This window comes from Apiospora phragmitis (assembly GCF_038363925.1).
Source record: "Apiospora phragmitis strain CBS 135458 chromosome Unknown utg000002l:1.0-5516284.0:1.0-5523493.0, whole genome shotgun sequence".
Taxonomy (NCBI): Eukaryota; Fungi; Ascomycota; class Sordariomycetes; order Amphisphaeriales; family Apiosporaceae; genus Apiospora; species Apiospora phragmitis.
The window spans coordinates 2,389,298-2,408,644 of record NW_027117400.1 but is presented as its reverse complement, the minus strand read 5'-3'; the positions used below and the strand labels follow the sequence as shown (position 1 = coordinate 2,408,644).

The following is a 19,347-nucleotide window of genomic DNA, read 5'->3' as shown; positions in this document are numbered from 1 at the left end:
CCATCTCAGGCGGATACCAGTCGGGATATTAACTGACATGGCACATTTGGGGCTGATAGTGCTTGCGCTGCCGCGGCGGCCCGCCTAGAGTGACGGTCGGCTACATGACAGACCCCGATTGGTCGTACCAGGTCGCCAAACTCTCGATGAGCTGCATTGGCGAGATGACTTGCATCATCCTGATCTGAAGGATTCTGGTCATTCTCAGCCTACCCTTTTCCAATGAAAGTGGATGTTAATTAAAATAGCTGAACCAGGCGAGTGAGTCTCCGGACCGAGGAGGAAATGGCCATGGGAACAGTAATTGTTAGTACTTTGACCAGATATGTGGACTTGCCAATATTTGTCATCTGCGTAGTCTCATTAAGGTTTGGACGTTTAGCCCCTTTTTTCCAGGGGGCAGGTAATATTTTACAGTCCCGCCGCCATTGCGCAACCAAGACCACCCTGCTAGGACCGTTCATACATTGCGTCGTCGTCCTCACGCTGCCGTCTTAGATAATGCGTATTCCAGTACCAATCGAGATTACACTCTGGTTCCTCCGTTCTTCTAGCAGCACTCATGAGCCACTATCCAGGAGAATGCCTTGCGCCCTAAGGGTATCAATCTTCTCTTTTGTCCACTCCTGGCAGCGTCGGAAAGGCTTGGTTTTGTCGATTTTTTGCCCCCCCGTTAGACTGCTTCGCGGGAGGAGGGTTGGCGCGGCAGATAGATTCGACGAGAGCAAGGTCCTCAGCCTTGATCTGTCCCAACAGCGACCTCGACACGAAACTTTGGGACTTGCGAGGGTCCTGGGAAATTGGTCGTGCCTCGAAGTCCATTCCTCTCTGGATGTCACCTGTGACGTGGAACTGAGATCCATCCCCATTCGTTTCGGTTGTCACCCAGATGGCATGATGATTTCGTGGGGCTCCCAGGTACTCGACGAGATAGAAATGATAGTAAGACATATTGGAATAAGAATGTATAGAATGGAAGACAAGGATTTATGTGTTTTTCGTGATACGGGGGACTGTGAGGGTATGGTGTACTGAGATGGTTATAGCAACTAGAGTGTATTCCAGACTGTAGATAAAGAGTGATGACTTGGAATTTGAATACAAAGATGAGGAGATATTCCGTATATATATACTGTAGTCAAGTTACCAATATATCTTTAACAACCAGAAGGAGGGAGGTGTAAGCCAGAGTTGTCTACGGCGGAGTTGGTTCTAATCACGCACTCCTGTCTCAACTCATCCCATCACAAGTTAAACAACATGAGTCCCAGCGGCTATATTAGACCTCACAAGGCCTTGTGGTGCCTGTTCCCCCGGTATTGTTGGTGATCATTCCAGGCTATGCGTTCTCACGATAATCATCAAGAAGGCGGTGCCGCCGCCCGTTGGCGGAGTTCGTGAGTTTTGGAATGGCCCCCACATAGAATTACAGCACCACTTCGGCGCTTAGTAGCGCCAACATCCTAAGATTCCAAGCAAACAACACTGCACCTCAACTTTCCCAGTAACTCACGGACAACAGGAACCTTCCCAATTCTCAGCAACAAGTTGCCACTTAAGGTGAATTACATGATGCCCGACACAGACACAGACACAGACACAGACACAGCGCCATACGAGATCCTATTCGAGGACCAATCTCATGGCTATCCCAATCCTCTACCGACCCCCAATGATCTCGATGGGTCTGAAGTCTTGCTCAATGACTTAGACTTTCCCAGCAGCACCCGCCTCGCAAGGTTTCAAGAGAAGTATGTCATGAAGTTTGGCTTTCGTGTCGACCCTATCGAGGCTCATAACATGCTATACGTGACAAAGTCTACCACCGTACCAATCCCCAAGGTCTACGCCATCTACCAACGGCCAGAGGGGCAATATGTCATCACATATATCCTTATGCAACATGTGCCAGGCGAGACGCTCATGACTCTATGGGGTAGCCTAGACCAGGCTCGCAAGACCGCCATCGCCAGGACCCTTCGGGCCTACTTCGACCAACTCCGGCAACTACCGCACCCGGGCTACGTCGGCAACATCATGGGCGGACCGCCGCTCGATGATATGTTCTCAGCCACTGTGGGGGCCAGCGAAGTCGTCAAGACATCGTTTGCAACCGAGGACGAATTCATTGACGCCATCGTCCGGACATACTCCTTCGAAACAGGCGAGCGGATGGCCCACAAGCTCCGGTATTACCAACACGTCCTCCCCACTCACCTCCGCGGCAACGGCGCCCCCGTCTTCACCCACAACGATTTCCAGCGGAAGAACATCATGGTGCAGCCCGACGGAACCGACGGGACGCTAGTCATTATCGATTGGGAGTTCGCGTCGTGGTGTCCGACTTACTGGGAGTATGCGACGGCTACGTGGGCCAACGCCGGCTGATATGAGGATGGGCACGATTACGTGCGCATCACCTTGAACGAATAGCCAAACCAGTCCCTTTGGCTATCAAGCATGAAGCACGAGATGTGGGGTTGAAATGACGGGCAATATTGATGGTGTAGGTAGTCCGCTGTTTCTAGTCATTGATCAATCACCCAAGTGAGTAACTGTTCACGCCACGCTCAACAGCAACCCTTACTCCTGAAAACCTGCCGTGTTGCGGTTGAGAGAAGACCGTCAACATCGGCTGGCCGCCGGCCGCATCAGCTTCATGGCAAAAGGTCACCAGGCCAGTCGCATTACCGCCACGAACCAAGTCCAAACAACTTGATATGCACTCCTTGTCTTTGGCATGCCCGAGGTTTGAGCTTGGGTCTTGCTGGGTGAAGGTATTTCCTATTGTGTGGCAATGGCGTCTGTCCGACCTTGCGATGTTGTAGAGTAGTCTGTCAGAGTTCCTTGAGAACAACAAGCCGCCAAAAAAGACGATGCATACATATCTACCCTAAGTCATGGCTTCTCAAGATAACCCGGACGGGGTTCCTAGTATTCAGCAGGATATGGCCGTACGTAGCAGAATTTTCTCGTAATAGACTTTATACCAGAGCGTAAGATGGACACGTAGCACAGTCATTTTCGCTGCTATCAATTAGGGGGTATATAGATATGGTAACGTAATTAATCATACCCTTGCCTGTTACTTGCCAACTTCGTTTACAACTTCCCAATTTTCACGATTCCGCCAAAAAGAGCCCAAGATATTAAATCCTCACATGCCTCTCATGAAGCCGCGCTTCCTTATCGGCGGGTTGTCCCCCTCCTTCTTGGAGTACTCCCTTGCGCCGTCGAAGGTCTGGACCACGTACCGGTCCTTGTTGCGCTCGGCGCTGCGCTGCGCCCCCTCCATCTTCCAGCGCATGAAGTAGCAGCAGAGCGGGAACAGGGTGATGTTGACGGCCACCCAGGTGAAGAGGACGCCGAAGTTGAGACCGATGCGCGGGTGCAGGTCGAACAGGATCTGGCGCGAGGCCTCGACGATGTTGTGCAGCGGCCAGGCGTAGCCCCAGCGGAAGAAGCGCGGCGCCAGGTCGATCGAGTAGAAGGCCGTCGACACGTTGGTGATGACCCAGAAGATGAGCCAGAGCGCCGTCCAGGGCTGGCCCAGGATCATCGCCACGTTCTCGCACGACGTGCCCAGCGCGATCATCCCGACGAAGTTCAGCATCCAGTACACCACGAACGAGCCCCGCCCGTACGCCGTCGCGTTGACGGCCACCTCCACGGGCGACGCCGGCGGGTTCGAGAATGGGATCTGGAATGCGAGAGACACAACCGAGTAGGCCAGCGAAACGAATATGTACGACGTGATGGACGCGAACAACCGCCAGATGATAAATTGCCAGAAGTGCAGCGGAGGATGGCCCTGTGGCGTAATATATTTCTAGGCAGCGCCGAGCGTGTCAGCTAAGCTTGCTACCACTTGGACCGGGGTGGTATAGTACGGGTAATGTGTTTCTATGGAATAAATAGACGACTTACCGTGTGGATAGGGAGGAAGAACGCAAAGGAGAAGAAGGCAACGATGATGAGATAGATCAAGCCTATGGACACGCCTGGCGTAGCCGCCGCAGGCTGGAACGGCCGCAGATCGATCTGGAGGAAGGAGACGGCAGGGTTGACGGCCGCCGGGACTGCCGCCATCATGGCCGAGGTGATGGAGGTGTTAGTCGCGATCCGTTGGGCCCATGCAGGACCGAATTGGGCCATGAACTGCCGCTCCAGCTGGTCGAACTGGGGCAGCACGTACTCGAAGACGGTGTTCTGGTCCCGGGCCGAGACGAAGATGGTCTGGACGGCGCCCGTGGGATCGTAGGACTCGTTGCCGGCGCGGAGCGACGACTGGAGCAGGGACGAGGCGTTGGCGTGCACGACGATGGCGGCCCAGAAGTGGAAGTCGTAGACGGCGCGGCGGACCTGCATGGGATCGTAGTCGTACGCCGAGGCCGCGATGATCTCGTAGCCCAGGGATGGCCGCCCCGGGGTATTTGCCAGCTCCTGGGCTATCGCCGTTAATGTGGGCCCCACGAAGGGGTCGATATCGGTGTACGGTGCCGTCTGGCCGTCAAAGTCGACGATGGCCACTTTCAGATTCTTCATGTTCTCTTCCGCCTTGAATAGGACGGCCCAGTACAGAGACAATATCGAGATGACGAAAACGACAAGAATCAGCACTGGTGCGTGTGAGCGCGTGCGCGCGTTAGCAGAACTTCGGGTTTGACAATAACGAGCTTGGGAGGGAATTCTTCTTCTCCTTCGTTTTGGGCACACTCTGCAGTGATGCGACCAACCCACCTGTCTTAAGCCACATCTGGATAACATGGGCGCGGACCTTGCTCATGCTGCGGTCCCAAAAGCCCACCGAGTGATGGAGCTGGTTCAAGTGCCGCTGGTTGGGGCCCCGGCCATGCTCTCGGCCCTGGTGCCGACCGTGGGGCTTGTTATGAAGCCTGCCATGGTGGTGGTGGCCGTATCCCCGGCCGGCCTCCCTGCCGGAATCGATCACGTATGTGGTCTCGGATGAGACCGGACTGGACAGATCGCTGTCGGGCTTCGTCATGGTGCCTCTTCTTCTTCTTCTTTAGGGAGGGTGAGACACGTGCGGCTGGCTACCAGTAGGCTCGAAAGTATCCGAGGAACGTCTCTGCTGTAGACGACTCTGTGTGTAATCTTGGAAGAGACAAGCCAAGAGCAGATTGTCTATCGTGTGGCCAACTGCCGCTTTATGGAAGACGTTGGCTGTGTCTGTCGTCGTGGACACCGGAACAGCAACGGCACAGCACGAATCAGTTCGGCTTGAACTATAAAGCCGCAACTTTCTGTATAGGCTTTCGGATTCTTCACAGAGCGAAGATGGACATGTCCTGTTTCCTCTATGATCGCCATCAATAGCATGCTAGAATGGTGATGTCACCCCCTTGCAGAAACAACCATCCCATCATCGCCAGATTCGCCGGAACAAGGTGCCTATTTCTATTCCACATCTACAGTAGAATAAACACAATATCTATTGATTCAAACAGGGAGAATATCTCGGTTGTTCTTGCCGCAAACATGTCGTCTGCACATGATTCGGCTCTAGACGAGCCAACACCAGACCGCAAGTGGTTGGTTTCGAAAAGAAAAGGTCTACAAATAGGTTGGCTCATGCCGGCTTCGTGCCCCATCTGCCACAAAGACAGACACTCGAACCAATCACGCCGCCGAATGCTGTGATTCCTCATCTCATGTGCCCGTTTGAGCTGAAACTATATATATATATATCATGTACTAGGTTAACCTTAACCATGCGACGCTTATTCGTCTCCTATCGATTGGCTTTGTATTGCTTAGTGTGCCCTGCCTATATCAGCAACCTTCGTCTGCGCGTACGCTGCGGCAGTCAAGTCATCCCCTTGCCTATTGCCGGTGCGGCCAGCGGCCTTTTGGACGGACCCGAAGGGTGCTAATCCAACGAGAGGCTTCGAGCCGGGGCATAGCATGAATACATAGGATCGACATTATAACATGGAATGACAGCACTAGTTATGGCAGTTATCAAGCAAATAGCATATGTACTGCTGTAGTCGGCGGACCGACAACGATTGGGAGACTCATATTAGGATGCCTAACTTGTCCAGGTGCTTTTTTACTACATAATGTGGTTTCATTTTCAAGGCCGAGTGGCGTGTGGCCGGCTAGTCTAATGCGCAGTCCTATAAGCTGCATCCCAGTATTCCCTTCCAATCTCCAAAGACAATGATTGATATGCAAAGCTATATCCAATCTCCAGAGAACGCTATGAACGCCGATTCATATGTCACAGTCCCAAGTGAGAACCACCCATATCCATGGATGAAAGCATGTGGCATGTAGCCCCTCCGCTTTCCACGGGACCAAATAATGAAAACGCCTTTCCCCCATTCGTCAAATAAGATTAAAAAAAGGTGAATAGAAAAACCAATTACAATCCAACGGTGAGACGTTCTAACCGTTCCATCGTGGCTTCCATGCTGGCACTCATTCGCTGCACTCGCTTTAGTGCCCTGGCTGAAATGGCGTCAATAGCCTCTGCAGCGTCTACGAGTTCGAAACGAACAAAAGCTTTTTCAGTTTGGATGCCACCGAACAGGTTGATGTCGTGCGAGTCATCTTTGGGTTCCGAAACAGCCGGTGCAGCGTCGTCGTCGAAAATGTCCGCATCAAGATCGGCAATGACAGTCTCTGTGCTGGTGGCCTGAGTGGCCGGTACCTCGGACAACTCCGGCTTGGTAGATTCAAGCAAAGCGGGTGCCTCGATGGCAGACACCTCGACCTTGCTCTTCTCGGACTCGAACTCAGCATCGCCAGTCTTTCCGGCCAACATAGCAGCGTTGAACTCGGGAAGCTCGGGGGTCTCCAGCACACTGAAGACCTGGGGCTGGTAGTTGAAGGCATCGCCGGAGTTCAGGTTCAGCATGGAGAAATCCATAGTCTGCTCAGGGACCATGACCATGCTGACCTGTTGTTGCTGCTGAGCAGAGTAGGGGTTGACATCCTTGGGGACCTGGCGAGTCTCCTCGACGCGCTGCTCAACACGCTGAGGTTGCTGCGGCGCAGCGGCGTTAGGGTTGGTGCTGAGGTGATCCAAGAAACCAGAGAAGGCGTTAGAGGACAACAACATGCGGGTCAGGTCTGACAAGCGTCTGTTCTCCTCCAACAAGGCACGGTTCTGAGAGCGGAGCTCGCCGTTCTCGGTAACCTTGCCGGCAATTTCGGCTTCAAGTTGGGAGATGTATTCTATAGTAAATCTTAGCAAACTGGAATGTAACGAGAAATTGAACATCAGACTTACCCTTTCTCCTGGATCGGAAAGCGCGAGCAGAGACCTTGTTGCGGAGTTGACGCCTCTCCTTGCTGCTGAGCTTCTTGCCTTCCTCGCTGTTCAGGAGTCGTTCGTCTTCATCCATGTCCTCCTCGTCCTTCTTCAGCTTGGGGACATTGAGATGAGGAGAGTTGCCCTGGCCGTCAGCACCGGAGGATTGAGCTCTCATCGAGTTCAACAGCTGAGTAATCTTCTGCTCCACAAGGGGATCGGCGGGTTGAGCACTCTTGGGTCGCTGCTGCTGTTGCTGCTTCACGTTTCGTTGCTGTCGCTGTTGCTGCTGGATGATTTGCTGTTGACGCTGTTGTTGGGCGCGAGCCTTGGCCATAGCAGCAGCCTGCTGGTGCATACCGGGATACATCCTGCCGACATTGCTTGTGACGGTCGCGGGCGAAGCTAGAGGCTGGGCATCGTGACCGGCGATGGCATTGGGGTTGACGGTAGACTCGTTGAAGAAAAACGACGCGTCGCCGGAGGGCTCGAAGTCTATGTCCATCTCAGGGCTACTGAGGGAATTCTGAGACGGGGCCGAGTTGAAGTCGAAGATGTCCTCGGCCGTGTTCATCTGTGTAGACATATACTCCAAATCGTATCCAACATGCGCGCTGCTCTGGTTGACTGCCATGGTAGTTGCCAGAGCACCCGGGACAAACGGCGTCTGCTGCTTGTACTGATCGTACTGGTGGCTAGGGCCAGACATTGTCTGGTTGGCGGGCATTGTTGAGGCGGTTGCTGAGATTGGTGATTGGCGACTGGTGAATTGTTGCTTGGAGGAAGTTCCCGGGGTCAGCGACGGCGAGTTGTAGGCGTTTCCATCGGGAAGACCATCATAGTCAGTGAAATCGAGCAGATCCAAGGGGTCTACGACAGCACTGGGTTGAGAACTCGACGATGGACTCGTCGACGTGGACTGGCTTGACGCCGACATTGTGTCGATGTGTTGTTGGATCGTAATTGAGCGTAGAGGCTCCGGGCCCGACTAACTGATGAAGCGGTTTTAACGATAGAGGGTTGAAGGTGAACTGAGGTTGGTTGCAATCGGTATAGATGGAACGAACGTAGGGAATGGTAATGGTGGTTGGTGGTGGTTTGATGTTTGTTAGAAGTTAATGTCGGAGAGGTGTTTCGTTGTTGGGAAAAAAGAGCGACAGAAACCGGGCACGAGCAGGCGACTGGAACGGGGATTTGGGGGTTATGGATGCCTGGGGAAAAGGGCACTTGCCGTTGAAGGTGGGCAGCACAGGGGCTTGGCACAACTTGGCCCCCCGTTCGGCAGCTCGACAGGGGTCTGCCAGCTAGCTTGGCCCAAGAAAAAGAGCTGACGCGTCCTTCAACACAGATGCCTCCGAGCCCAGCCAATAGGGGGTCCTCGCGCGCCTACGAGACCACAAGTAGACTCGGGATGATGGCACAAAGCTCCTGGGCGCAGTAATCCGCTTCGACCTCTTCTTGCACAAGCCGTCCTGATCTGTGCACAATTGATGCGAGCTGTGCATGTACAATTTGGATTATTCTTCATTATTACATACATCGGGGTTGTTAATGCTGGCCGTCAGCTGCTTATTCCCCCTCCTCTCCGGGCCTTCACGATGACGACGCTGGGTTGTCTTGGCTCTTGCCTATTAGGGCTGCATCATGAAGCCGTACACAGAATCGAGCGACAACAGTCGCGAATCGTCCAACGCCGTGCCCAGCGGTGTGATGCGGATGACGATGGCGAGGACGACGAGGCGACGTATACTCGATGCAAGTTGCAGGCAGCAGGAGCCAATTGGCGCTGGCTGTTTACCCCCAACTGTGTCGAGGCCTCAAAGTGTTTCACCTCGTAAACAAATCTCCCCAACCTCAGGACAGGACGGACAGAACAACCATCGCCGCCTTTGAACCTTGCGCTGCGCTGTTCATCAGTCGAGCGATAAGAGCGCGATATCACAGCCGACTCTAGGCCCGAGCTATTGACCATTAAACGTAGGATACGAACTGGGTAGACCTAATATCGTGTTCCACCCGATTGCAGTTGCACTTGCTGGGTCCCCAGATGTCATACTCGGATATTCCAACCACCAACCATGGCCATCGCATGGTTTGCTTTGGACGAGGAAGAGCCAGCGAGCATATTTCATCAGGCTTGCTGTTGCGTGCAGTGCATAATGCAGCACCACTTTAGTTACCGCTAGTGAAACCCGCTCATGTCTGCTTCGCAAGTACGAGAAGTGAGAAGGATACTGGTGCGGAAGCTGAGCGAGTGCGAGCGCTGCTTTTGCTTATCTCACCCAGCACCGGCTCTGGAATTCTGTCTGCCTGATTCTATATTTCGTTTGTTGATATGGTGCAATTTGGACACGATGGCTCTTACGGCCGGCAATCTGTCCCCTGGCTCGCTTGCGAAAGCGAGATGCAGAAGCGAGCAAGCCGGCTTCAGAGGATTGGATCTGATAGGATAGGACAGCACCACCGTCAGAATGGCTCAGCACTGCCACCACACCAATCTCAGGTGAAATTGCCCGATCCAAGTCCAATGAGGAGTGAGTTGTGCTGTTTGATTTGCCCCGGTCCACTTGGCGGATGGCTGAGCCAACGCCTGGGAACTTTTCTTAATTACAGACTACCACCACCGTAACGGCCTACCAACCGACTTGCTGACTGCCCTGACAGTTGACTGACTGGCGATACCCAGATAGACTTTCTGGTGCCTGCTCCGTGGCATTGGGAGGCAGCCCATCCGCTCAACTCTAAAATTCGGGCCCGACAAGCGCCCCCTTGTATTTCAGTCCTGTCATTGTAGATTACTCCGACCGTCAGATCGGACTGAAGGCATTGAGCAATATATTTGTTGCACAGCCAACTCCTACTCTAGTGCACATAGTAAATCCTCGATGCATTAAATATCGAATCCGTGCGTTGTGAGACATTTCCAACTTCGAAGCGACTCCACCGGCGAGTCGGCTTCTTTGAAACGCCGTGCCCACGCCGATCTCGCCCGGGGCGCTCCGGATGTTCCGGTGGCCCAGTCTTTCCATGTTGAATTTTCTCGCTTTTCCTTGCTCACTCGAAAATTCCAAGAATGTGATATCTGGACAGATCCATATGTGGTCACGGCTCAGCAAGAGGACAGACATCATTCTCGTGGGTTGCAAGTTGCAACATCCCAATTTTGCATTTTTGTCTTTTATTCCCTTAAAGTTGACTTCGGGCACCGGTGGTTCATCCTGGAAGCCAACAAGCTGCAAGCCAGCCATGCAGGCTCTATGCCAGGGGGATCTGCCATCATCCAAATATAGCGGGCGATCGCCCCCACGAGATCGTTTCACTCACATGCACCGTGTTGGCATTTGGCCCGAATTTAATATGAAAACCACAACTGTAGTAAATAAACCGGTGTTGCAAGTTGCAACTGGCAGACTGGTCTAGGGCCAATTCCACAACCCAAGGAGCGGCATGCGGGTGCGGCTTTCAAGGAGTCGAGACCACCACTACCAGAGTGAGGTTTCACCTGCGCCCCAAGTCAGACGTGGCAGGTAACTGCCAAGCTGTCAACTCATTAACCTTCGTAAGGCTGACTTTACGCAACTCCTTACTTTCCAAGCTGCTGTCTCAGCGACAGTCCCGAGCTGTCCGAAACCCTTCTGGCACTATGGCCGACAGCGCCGACTTCACAGCCCTGTGAATATAGACCCTTTGGACCAGGCCCAATTACGGTGCCCGGAGCAGCGGAGATGGGGAAACCAAACATCTAATTTGCAGTTTGGAGGTCGATATGTGATCTATCATCATCTCTCAGCTGAGCAGGGGTCACAGTCTGCCCTGGAGAGGATTCCCATTGAGGCTTGGGGAGCATAGGGGACCCCGATTTCTATATCCCGTAATAATATGGAAGAGATGCACACAGTGTCGTGGACCGTGTTGGCACAGCTACCCTGGAACCTGTTTCCTTTCCCGATATTTCATCATCTGCAAATCTGCCGGAACCCTTTCTTAAGTGCCGGACCACCGTCGATCAGGAAAATTCCGTCATGCCTGCATGTGTGCATGTGGCTGTGTGCATGTGGCAAACACTGTGGCTGCTATCGAGAGTCGAACCAGTGTTCTGTGCTACGTGCTACTCTGAACGGACCAGATCGGCACATCTTTGATCTTTGGACCTTGGAATATCTCGTACTAGTCTGCGATGGGTGTCCTATTTCAGGAATACCGAAGCGGTATCTTGATTCCCATCCAATGTGACGATTGACCCCCAAAGGGCCTCCGAAAAGCCAGGTCAAACTCAAAGGCCAGGTAGCAAATAAAACTTGACATGATGTTTGCTCTCTCCTCCTGGGGCATCCGAATCGGTTCATATGCGTTCAGGTCATAAGATGTGGCACGAATCTCGTTGGTTAACGTGGCACCCGACAACCAAACAACATCTGAATGGCCTTATCTTCAGAAGAAAAAAAAAGAGAAAAAAGGGCAAACCCCCCATTGGCGGTTTCTGTTGACTTTAGAGAAACAAATATATTGGTCCTTCATGAGCATGGCGCATTTATGAGTTCATCGTGGGCAAAAGACTGCTGCCTATGACCCATTTATGCGCCGATGTGCTAGCAAAAGATACCATTGTGGAATACATGCTCATGTAGAAGATTCTAACGAATGCGACTCTCTATGTCTACTTCACGTACCCGAACACTTGCTCGGCGAGATATGAAGTATAATCCAGAGGATAAAATACCCGCCTGTTGTTTGTTTGATACACGTAGCCACCAGTCGAGAGAGAACCCCCTCTCTTCTCCCCCCTCTCTTTCTCTGCCTCTCACCGCTACGACCCACGATCCTCCCGATCCATCGCCGTCGCGTACGCACGCGCAGTTGCCGTACTACGAACTTGCAGAGGTTCTGGCACTATGGTCAAGGTTCGCACGACACACACCGGCCCGTCGGGTAGCCGTACGCAGTAATTATCGCCGTCCCAGACTCGTGCGCAGTCTCCCCTCAGTTGGGGATTGAGGCCAAGAAAGGCGTTGCCGTCGAGACAGTGGTCTTGACTAAGCTGCCAGCAAGAGTCGCCAGCACAGTCGCCAGCGGTCGCCTGAATCCATTGCCCGCAACTCGGGGTGGAAACTGTGCTACCTTGGATCGCACTCGCTGTGGGTATGTATGTGGGAGACATGGTTCTGTTTTTTTTTTTTTTTTTTTTTTTTTTTTTTTTGGATATCGCCTGCTGTGTGGGTTTCGTTGGAGACGCCTTAAGCGATATCAGAATGCTCACGAGAGTCGGTACTTCTTTCTTTGGCTGCGAAATCGATGTATGTATTGATGCTGACCGCCCTACGAGATGTCACTACCTACTAAACCCGCCGAATTGAGAAGTAACAGAGCATATATAGGTTGGTAAATCCTAGATCAGTGATGCACCCTGGAACGTGTGATTACACCTCTCGAGCAACAGCGTAGGATGACGGCCAATTGGCTTTCAAGGGAGCTGATAGCACTACAGGGCGCACTTCGAGAAGTTGACTCGATATGAGAAGTAACGCAGTCAGTCTTGTCGGTTACGATAATAGATGCATAACGCCCAGACACCAATGGTCAGTCAGTTCATCATACATGTGTATAAACACATTGACAAAGACAAATGACAAGTCTGGCCCATGGGTACAAGATTATTCATATACCCGGAAATCAAATCGGCCAACAAATACCATGAGACAGCCAAAACCCCCACAAAGACGGTATTGATGCTGTCTCGTCGTGATTGATACTGACAACGGTCCAATAAGGCGTGTCTTCTTGCATAACACTGGCATCAACGCGAATAAATCCAATCTCGCTAGGCGATGACACCAACCTCGTCTATTCCATGATAATGGGAATACCATACATACCCATATGGTGATCGTTTATGACACGCTAACCGCCTGCTTACGTTGATGAATGTTTCTTGCCAATATATCGAAACCGATGGAGTTCAGAGATTATGGCGGTCGCAACCCATGGGATTCTACTTACTTATTCCAACATATCAAATCACGGCCATGGGTCGGAAACTGCGAGTCCAAAGGCGTCCCTGTCGTTATTCGCATATTCCCCATGCGACTGCTTGTCTGCAACGGTACCACTTTGAGCTTGCTATGTGCCAAGCATGCCATGGCATTAGATCAACAACTTCAACTCCAGCATTGCTCTGCTACTTGCTCTCGAATATCCATTCATCAACCCCTGATTCATCTTTTTGCCCCCAGCAATGTCCTTCGCCGTCCTGCCCGCACTCATACCCGACATCACTCCAGTGTACGATGTCTATTTTGCAGCGTTCAAGGATGAGAAGATATTCGAGTACATCTATCCTGACGGCGTGAATCGCAACGAACATCGACAGTGGATGACCGACCAGTGGGGAATAGACCCCAACGAATACACCTTGAAGTGCGTCGAGCCGGCAACGGGACAAATCGTCGGCATGGCCACCTTTGAAGTCTACTGGAACGCCAATGTCGACACCGAAACCAGCGTGGGCATGAAATGGAAGAGACCCGACGGGGACTTTTCACGGCTCAATGGCTTCGAGAAACAGCGGCTAGAAATCGTCATGGGAGCCCTCTGGAACATGAGAGAGAACATCATTGGCAACCGCAGACACGTCTGTAAGTGCTGTGGCCCCAAGCTTGCTCCTGACCAAACATGTCGATCTGACATCGCTGCGCAGATTGCCTTACTATGGCAGTGCAGCCGGGCTACCAACGAAAGGGCGTAGGAACCTTACTGCTGAATTGGGGCATCGATCTTGCCGACCGACTCGATGTGCCAATTTATCTGGAGTCCACGATAACCGCACGGCATTTCTACAAGCGCTTTGGTTTTGATATTCCCGAGTTCGTCATTCACAAGGCCGAAGTTATTGGGGACGACAGGGATGATATAGTCCCGATTATGGTGAGGATGCCCAAGAACCACGAGGGGTTGTCCGTTGGGGAGTGGCAGGCAATGGTAGATGCGCTCTGATCACCAAGTCAGTAGTGTTGTTCGGAGCTTGAAAGGGTTGAGTCTTATCTTTTAAAAAGGGGGAGGGGACTGCTCCCATCTACCAGGATGGGTGAGAGCAGCCACGATGTGTCTATCCAGAAGTAGAACTTCTAATAGTGAATCAAAAAATTGGGTGTGCAGCAACAACATTAAGTCAATCCACAACACCGGACAAGCACTTAGCTTTGACACCAACTCGAGATGGGTCCCAGTGTTGTTTCATGCCAAGCTGCCGCATCCTGCTCGGATACCATCAAGTCTCAACAGCACATCCCTGTACTCATCATCTAGCCAGCATCATCCCAAACATGATCGAGGGGAGAATCGGGGTCCAGAAAGGTATCGGCACCGCCTGCCACTTCAAAGGAGTTCTCTCTGTTCAATGCATTGCCCACGAAGACTAGTTTTTGATTCCTCTCCTTCGAATATGGAATGTCGCGTGGAGGGCAGTTCCGCATGGCCAAAAGACATCATTAAAAGCCACGCTATCATCTTGATATGAGCCCTTTCGGACACAGACGAGGCAGATTCGTTGCACGTTCAAGTGAATAACAACGAAGGGTTTGGCGTCCATGTTGGCTGTAGGATAGGACCTACCACCCATGGTTAATGCGCCTGACCGAATCACACCGAAGTAACACGCCTGGAGAATAGCAGGACGAGGACCCAGGAAGCTCCTCTCTAGTCTCGAAGAGTGGACGCGGAAGCGAATGCAGACCAGTTCGGGATTAACCGAGGGCTGGCAAGATTTGGGACTGACATGGGATTCGAGGGTACCCAAAGCATACAGGATGGCAGATGGTCAGAACAAGGTGAAACTTCTGTTGTAGCTGCATATTCATCGCTTACACAGGATCTACAGGAGTCTGTGTGATGCTGGCGAATAAACACGAGGGCGGTACATGAAGTTTCGATGTTTCTGACTGTATGTAGCCAAGCCTGTGCTCTCCCTCGCATCCCACCTTGGAAAACGGACCAGGTTTCTACAGTCCTGAGTCTAAAGCACGTCGCATACGTCTTCCCCGGGACATCGAGCAGAGCCATCACCGAGACGATTCGCATTGGTCAGAGTACGACTTCCAGTGGCAAAGCGCCGACGAGCGACTCCAGGCCAGGAGTTCTTACCGATTCGACTCATGGTGCCCGCCCTCACCCGCCCCCGTGGGGGCGTCTGGAATGCCCCATCACCCTTCGGCCGACAGCCGACGTGCTTGAAAATGCCCTGCTTTTCAGCAGGACATGACATGACGAGAACGACGGCCAGCGTAGAAGGCGAATTCTGGACGACTGTGGAGCGCAAGACTTGAACCAAGTGTGTACTTAGGGTTAAGTTCCGAAACACGTTCCCAGTAGCCTGCCTTGTGGTTGCCCAGGCCTGCTGGGCTCCCTGCACCCGCGCAACAGATCCTCACGCGGCTAGCACATCAGGCCCGCTGCGACCCCGAGCTGCGACGTGTTGCGCGGAGACTCAAGAACCGACCGTGGGGTCCGTAGACATTCCTTGCGGAAAACGGGAGTCGGAGAACTGTGGGGTAGGCGATTGTGCAAGTTGTATGATGCCATCGTCCCTTTTTCAGGACGGCGGCGAGAGAGCTTTCCTTTGAGTGAAACGAAGCAGAAGCCGCAACCGATCCTGTTCCTATCTCGAGCGAACTCCTCAGCAACGGTCCTGTTTCAGATACTGGCCTAAGAGTCGTTGGTGTCTGTCGATGATATGACGGAGTATGAAGAAGAAGAAGAAGAAGAAGAAGAAGAAGGGGAAGATAAAGTGTAAGACGCGCTCCCAGACGCGTCTAATAATATTAAGAGTACTTGGCGTAGCAACGGCCGCTTAAAGTGGGGGCGCCGTCAGGGTGTTTTAGGCCAGCTACCAGCTGCCACTTGCAGTATCTTTACTTAGCAAACTGTTAGAATATTAAAGCTAACGGCTACCCTGTCTCCACTGCTACTATCAATTGATTACTTCAGCTTCATCACAATTCGATTGTGTGGCCGACTTATGAAACCGCTATTGTTTCTACCGATTAGCCCTTCACCAGCGTATTCGCTTCCAAAGTCCGATCATGGAAGCCAAGTCTGAGACTAAAGGCTCGCTCATTACGTCGATAGAGAGCGTCGGGAGAAAAGTCTTCAACCCCGACAGTGATGATGGCACCCGGTCCGAAGGACAACGCGAGCTTAGCCAGCTCATATCAAGGTAGGCGGTAGCAAGCCAAGTTATTAGAAGGACATTCTTCTGAACGTCCCAAAGAACAGGAACGTCATCTTTGATAGCAGCCTTGAATGCTCTGATCAAGCCCGATCGAGTACCCAGATGGCTGAGATTGCATTTGATGGACCTGTTGACCCTGATGCCCCAGCGGCAAGACGGCGTAAGAGCAACGATAGAATTCGTCTTCGCTTCTCACCCTTCAAGCACTGTGAAGACTTCTGAAGCGGCTGCGCCCCAGAAGCAGGGAGCAAACATTACACTCGAGGCTTTGAAGATGGCAACGGGCCTCCTTGCCGTCCCACCTGCTAGTGTTGAAGCCGTGAAATGGTTCTCTGGCATCGCCCCTCAGCTCCTCGACCTGTTGGACGGCAAAGAAGGCGCCGATCTCGTCAAGGCCTCAGCCTACATCATTGGATATGGCATTCTTGGGCGGAAGCAATTCGGTGCACCAGGTTCTCCTGGGTGGAGGGTGTTCGCCGAACCCATGGTTGCCGTCATCAACCCGTCTCTATCTACTCAAAAACCTGCCTCCGAGACTCTGGTTTTCAGTGCAGGCCCTGATGCAGTGGTGGATCTCCAAAAAGAGACCGCCATGATCCAGCCAGATGAGCTTGCGCTAGCATTACGACGTCTGACGGCCTTGCTTAATGCCCATCCGAACCCCGGTTTGACGGGCAGGCTCCTTGCCCCTTTGCTTCTCCCCTTGTGGACATTATCTTCATGGCCGGAGGCGGACGAAGCATGCTTGGAACAATTTTGCAAGCCCGCCAAGACATTACTTCAGATCTACCTGAAGATTTCGGGGTCCACGGAGAAGTATTCGTTGATTGTCAACAACCTTCTGTGCAATGGTAGAGATCTATTGGACGATGCTCACTGGGTATTTGATAGCTCTGGGAAATCAAGTATAACGGCCAAACGTCATCGCGGCCAGTCAGCGACTTTGGTACCAGAACTGAACTGGAGCACCTTAGAAGCCAAATCGAGGGCGTTTATAGAGCTGTTGCAAACCACAGCATCCGAATCAGATACCTCCAAACTGTTTCTGCAGATGTTTGAACATTCGTTCAAGCACCGAAATAGGGGCCATGGAATTCAGGTCACCGTAGCGCCGGATGGCGACGAAGACCCAACGTTACGGATTGTACAATCCAAAGTTTTACAGACCATGCTCGATAAGATCCCCGACAGACTGATCGCAGACTCTAAAGGGATGCTGGAGTTGTCAGAGCACATTCTAGCTGACTTCTGCGTTTCCCCGGATAAGGTTGACAGCGCTTCTGTTGCGCTGAGTCTAGTCAACATTGTTATTACGGCACCAAGTTTCCAGAAGACAGAGGCTGACGACAAGCTCCTCAACAGTATTGAAGCTTTGTTGGATAAGATCACTAAAGAGAACCACCCGGACATTTCGCAAACTGCGCGCAACCTTTCTCTTGTCTTAAGATACAGAGATGAAGTAGATGATCCGTTAGAACGTCCAACGGCGCCTACAGACCGTCAGGTCGAAGATCGCAAAACGTACAACTTGGCTTTGTCTTACATCACACAGACCGACTCGCCCCCGCCCGTGCGCTCCGAGGGCCTGAATCTTATATCCGGCCTGATTCGGAACGGTAGTAGCATCCTTGACATCCAGGGCGTTGTGGTTCTACTATCGCCCCTACTGGCCGAGGAGGAAGACTACATCAACCTTCGAGTAATGAAGATATTTGTTCAGCTCGCCGAGAAACATCCAAAGTCTGTCGTCCAAGAGCTTCTAGAGCGCTATGTGGATGCAAATGAGGAGGCGAACGTCGACACGCGGCTGCGGTTTGGCGAGGCAATCTTACAGGTTATCCAACGGCTCGGGGACACATTCTCGGGCGAGATAGCGTCGCAGGTAGCCGAGAGCCTGCTTTCCATAGCTGGTCGCCGGGGTCACCGGCCCAAGACGGAAGAGAAACAAGCGCGAGAAGAACGGCTGCGTGCGCGGCAGAACAGAGCGGCCAGAACCGCGTGGGGCGGCGAAGTGCCAGATCTCAGCGAAGACAACGGCGTAGAACGGGCGGAGGAGGAAAAGAAACGAGATGACATCTTAGCCCAGATCTTGCAGGGCTGGGAGAGCAAGTGCGGCAGCGAGGACGTGCGCGTGCGCAGCTCCGCGCTCTCCATCTTCCTCGTGGGCCTGGAGACCAACATCGCCGGCGTCGGCGCGACGCTCGTCGAGGGCTCGGTCGACCTGTGCGTCAACATCCTCACCATGGAGCCCGAGATGGAGAAGGCCATCCTCCGGCGCGCGGCCATCGTGCTGATCCTGACGTTCGTTAAAGCCCTGGCGGACGCCCGCGAGAACCGCCGGCGTTTGGGGTTCGGGCTGACGGACGCCAGCCGCAAGCACATCGTGCAGATCCTCGAGTACGTCGCGCAGACGGACAACGACGGGCTCGTGCAGCAGCATGCCCAGGATGTGGCCGAGAGCCTGCGCAATTGGCAGGTCACGGCCATGCTCCCCGAGGTGCAGCAGGACGCGGCGCCGGCCTTTACGAGGATTGCTGGGCTCGAGGTGAACCTGCCGAAGCTGGGGGATCAAGGGACTCAGCGGCCGAAACCTTTGATAGAGGAGATTGAGTAGTGAGAGGTGCGTACTTAAGTATATAGTCACCAAACGTAAAAGAAAACTGTTACAAATCTAAAACAAATGAATCAAATCAGTATTCTCCAATGCATACATGTTTTTGTTGTGTTCTCTATTTATTTCATGCTGGGCCGCTGTAGTAAAAGTGCAAACTCAAACAGGAAACCAGTCTGGCAACTATAGCCCCGGGTATCATCAACACAACTCTCTAGCGTACACGTTCCAAGT

General features: G+C 52.6%; 6 protein-coding genes across 6 annotated transcripts; 3 read left to right on the top strand and 3 right to left on the bottom strand.

Annotated features, from left to right (window-relative positions):
* Positions 1-603: 603 nt before the first annotated feature.
* On the bottom strand, positions 604-951 carry PG994_001580 (uncharacterized protein; the record flags this gene model as incomplete). Its single annotated transcript, XM_066852989.1, has 1 exon — positions 604-951. One exon carries the CDS (start codon positions 949-951, stop codon positions 604-606), a length of 348 nt encoding a protein of 115 aa, XP_066721130.1.
* A 621-nt stretch (positions 952-1,572) lies between these two features.
* On the top strand, positions 1,573-2,388 carry PG994_001579 (uncharacterized protein; the record flags this gene model as incomplete). The annotated part of the gene is made up of 1 exon (XM_066852988.1): positions 1,573-2,388. The coding sequence occupies one exon, from the start codon at positions 1,573-1,575 to the stop codon at positions 2,386-2,388; it is 816 nt and encodes a 271-aa protein (XP_066721129.1).
* Positions 2,389-3,157: 769 nt separating this feature from the next.
* On the bottom strand, positions 3,158-5,005 carry PG994_001578 (MNNG and nitrosoguanidine resistance protein; the record flags this gene model as incomplete). The annotated part of the gene is made up of 3 exons (XM_066852987.1): positions 3,158-3,829; positions 3,928-4,654; positions 4,737-5,005. 3 exons carry the CDS (start codon positions 5,003-5,005, stop codon positions 3,158-3,160), a joined length of 1,668 nt encoding a protein of 555 aa, XP_066721128.1.
* Positions 5,006-6,388: 1,383 nt separating this feature from the next.
* Positions 6,389-8,216, bottom strand: PG994_001577 (uncharacterized protein; the record flags this gene model as incomplete). The annotated part of the gene is made up of 2 exons (XM_066852986.1): positions 6,389-7,203; positions 7,259-8,216. 2 exons carry the CDS (start codon positions 8,214-8,216, stop codon positions 6,389-6,391), a joined length of 1,773 nt encoding a protein of 590 aa, XP_066721127.1.
* Positions 8,217-13,511: 5,295 nt separating this feature from the next.
* PG994_001576 (Ribosomal protein S18 acetylase RimI) lies at positions 13,512-14,269 on the top strand (the record flags this gene model as incomplete). Its single annotated transcript, XM_066852985.1, has 2 exons — positions 13,512-13,911; positions 13,974-14,269. 2 exons carry the CDS (start codon positions 13,512-13,514, stop codon positions 14,267-14,269), a joined length of 696 nt encoding a protein of 231 aa, XP_066721126.1.
* A 2,084-nt stretch (positions 14,270-16,353) lies between these two features.
* Positions 16,354-19,116, top strand: PG994_001575 (uncharacterized protein; the record flags this gene model as incomplete). Its single annotated transcript, XM_066852984.1, has 2 exons — positions 16,354-16,487; positions 16,542-19,116. The coding sequence occupies 2 exons, from the start codon at positions 16,354-16,356 to the stop codon at positions 19,114-19,116; spliced, it is 2,709 nt and encodes a 902-aa protein (XP_066721125.1).
* Between the last annotated feature and the right edge of the window lie 231 nt (positions 19,117-19,347).